The sequence below is a fragment of the Prosopis cineraria genome, unplaced genomic scaffold, assembly GCF_029017545.1.
Source record: "Prosopis cineraria cultivar Desert tree isolate PC_DT_omini unplaced genomic scaffold, ASM2901754v1 PC5, whole genome shotgun sequence".
Classification (NCBI taxonomy): Eukaryota; Viridiplantae; Streptophyta; class Magnoliopsida; order Fabales; family Fabaceae; genus Prosopis; species Prosopis cineraria.
This window is the reverse complement of record NW_026555336.1, coordinates 1,648,232-1,650,513: the sequence shown is the minus strand read 5'-3', so window position 1 is coordinate 1,650,513 and position 2,282 is coordinate 1,648,232. Positions and strand designations below refer to the sequence as shown.

At 40.6% G+C, this 2,282-nt stretch overlaps 1 protein-coding gene across 4 annotated transcripts; it reads left to right on the top strand.

Moving 5' to 3' along the window:
* The first annotated feature begins 303 nt into the window (after positions 1 to 303).
* Positions 304 to 1,908, top strand: LOC129311881 (zinc-finger homeodomain protein 6-like). 4 transcript variants are annotated; one of them, XM_054954359.1, is made up of 2 exons: positions 304 to 469; positions 745 to 1,908. In XM_054954359.1, exon 2 carries the CDS (start codon positions 913 to 915, stop codon positions 1,633 to 1,635), a length of 723 nt encoding a protein of 240 aa, XP_054810334.1. In that variant the 5' UTR covers positions 304 to 469; positions 745 to 912; the 3' UTR covers positions 1,636 to 1,908. The 4 variants fall into 4 exon arrangements, with proteins under 4 accessions (XP_054810334.1, XP_054810333.1, XP_054810335.1 ...); XM_054954358.1 differs by having other exon boundaries at positions 729 to 1,908; XM_054954360.1 differs by lacking the exon at positions 304 to 469 and having other exon boundaries at positions 476 to 1,201; positions 1,292 to 1,908.
* Positions 1,909 to 2,282: the final 374 nt, after the last annotated feature.

The following is a 2,282-nucleotide window of genomic DNA, read 5'->3' as shown; positions in this document are numbered from 1 at the left end:
CTAGGATTTAAGAGGGCGCTGAGAATGGGACAATGATTAACAAGAGGACCAAGTAGGAGGGTGTGGGAGAGGACTAACATGAACTTGTCGGTTGTTCTGCAAGACAAACTCATTCTGAGTGTAAACCACCCTATCCTGTTCCTTCCACAGTTGGTTTCCATGGGGCTGGATGGCTGGTAGGAAACATTACACTCTTGGCCCTCCTCCCACCTTAGAATCTTCTTTCTCGCGACCTTTTTTCTCACAATTTTAACGTTTTAATATTAAGATCCAAGGTTTTTCTTTTAAATCTTAATCCTTATCTTAACAAATCTTTCCGGTTATTCTTTGTATCGTATCTTTTTTGCTCTTTTTCTCCCTCCCCTCAGCTTTTGCAGGCGCAATCAAGCTTTTCTGCTCTTCAGGCTCTTCTTTAGGTTCTTTAGGGACCCAGCTCTTAGACTTGTATTTCGATAAACTACTATGCCAGGTTAAACCCTTTCTCTTTTTGGTTTTTGGTCTCTTGTGAAGTTATCTTTTTGCTTTATTAAGATTAATTAAACTACGTTTCCCCCTTCGATACATAAAACAGTATCATCACTCGCTTATGTCTCTGGGAATAGGGTGGATTAGTAAAATCGGTTGGTGCGTTTAGCACCCAGAAAGTCAATATCAGAATAAGAAAAGAAAAGAATAGTAGGTGTGCACTGTGTCTGCTAGCTAGTAATTATATCTTTGATTAATTAAAGATTTTTCTTCGAGAAGATGGGATGCATTAGGGCTGATGATCAGCTGCTCACACTGGAGAATCCACAACCACAACACCTTTAATTAGAGCAAGATCATGAAGAAGATGATCAAGGTTTAGAGCCCAGAAATCCAGCATAATTAGATTAGACGGAAGAACTCAATCACCAAGATAAGAAAGTAGAGATGACAACCACTCAGAACTATGACGATGATGATCACCCCCCAAGGGATTCTACAGAACACCACCATCTTTTTTTTCCTCCTCCGTCGAATCACCTACAAAGCGATTCATATCCAAGCTCAACGATTGTCAAGTACGGAGAATGTTTGAAGAATCACGCGGCGAGCATGGGGAGTTATGTTGTGGATGGATGCGGAGAGTTCATGCCAAACGGAGAAAAAGACAACACAGAATCTTTGAGATGTGCTGCTTGTGGATGCCACCGGAATTTTCATCGGAAAGAAACCCAAGGTAAGGCGGAACTGCAACATATTTCTGATTATTACACCTATTATTCCAACAAAAGCAACGATCAACGACATAGAACTGCTTCTCCTTTAGTCCCTTCTCTTCATCAACAACATAACAGATTGGTCCCACCAATGATGATGGCCTTCGGCGGAGTCCCGGCGGAGTCCTCCGGCGAAGATCTCCAGGTGTTCCAGTCTAATAGCGGTGGGCAGCCTCCAGTGCAGGCATCACTCTCGAAGACGAAGAGGTTTCGGACCAAGTTTACTCAAGAACAGAAGAAGAGGATGATGGAATATGCTGAGAAGCTTGGGTGGAAGATCCAGAAAAATGATGAACAAGAAGTACGGCAATTCTGTTCTCAGGTCGGAGTCAACAGGCAGGTTTTCAAAGTTTGGATGCACAACAATAAGCAAAGGAAGCAGCAGCAAGTGTAAGCCAAGACCCCCATCAGTCTCTAAAATAATAATTCTCTTTGGAAAAAATAATAATAATATATCAGAATTTCTGAGTGAAGACTTAGATTATAGATGTGCATAAATACATTGATTTGACTCATTTTCCCATCCTTATGTTCTTTGGAATAAATTGTGGTATTTGACTAAACGTAAACGGTAATGGCAATATGCATTTCCTTCTCCTTCCTGTCTGATGGTTGAGGATTCTGACAAAATAATAGAGAAATATAACGACAATTTCAATACTGGCTACTCTAATTTGGCTTCTTCTTGTTTTTTTTTTTCTTTTTTCTTTTGGGTAAAACGCTACTTAATTAGGACCTTATATACTATCAATGCTGTTATAAGCAAAAACTAAGCAGTGACAGTAGTATGTCATGCATAATCTCCTCAGAGAACCTTTATATTGTTATGTGTTATAAACCCTTTAACCATGGAAAACTAAGTTCGGGGAACCCAATGGTGTAAACCCATTTACTTTCTTGCTAATCAGGGTTGAAGATTTATGGGGCAAATAGATCCCACCCAACCATGCGATCTGGTCCTCTAATAATGGGGCACCGACACATGAATTAGCGGACATCGTCGCCCGCTTTTACCTCGTCTTGTCTTTCTGATTAGCGTGA

Excerpts from the sequence above, each read along its gene's own strand:
- LOC129311881 (XM_054954359.1), top strand. The coding sequence starts at position 913 with ATGACAACCACTCAGAACTATGACGATGATGATCACCCCCCAAGGGAT.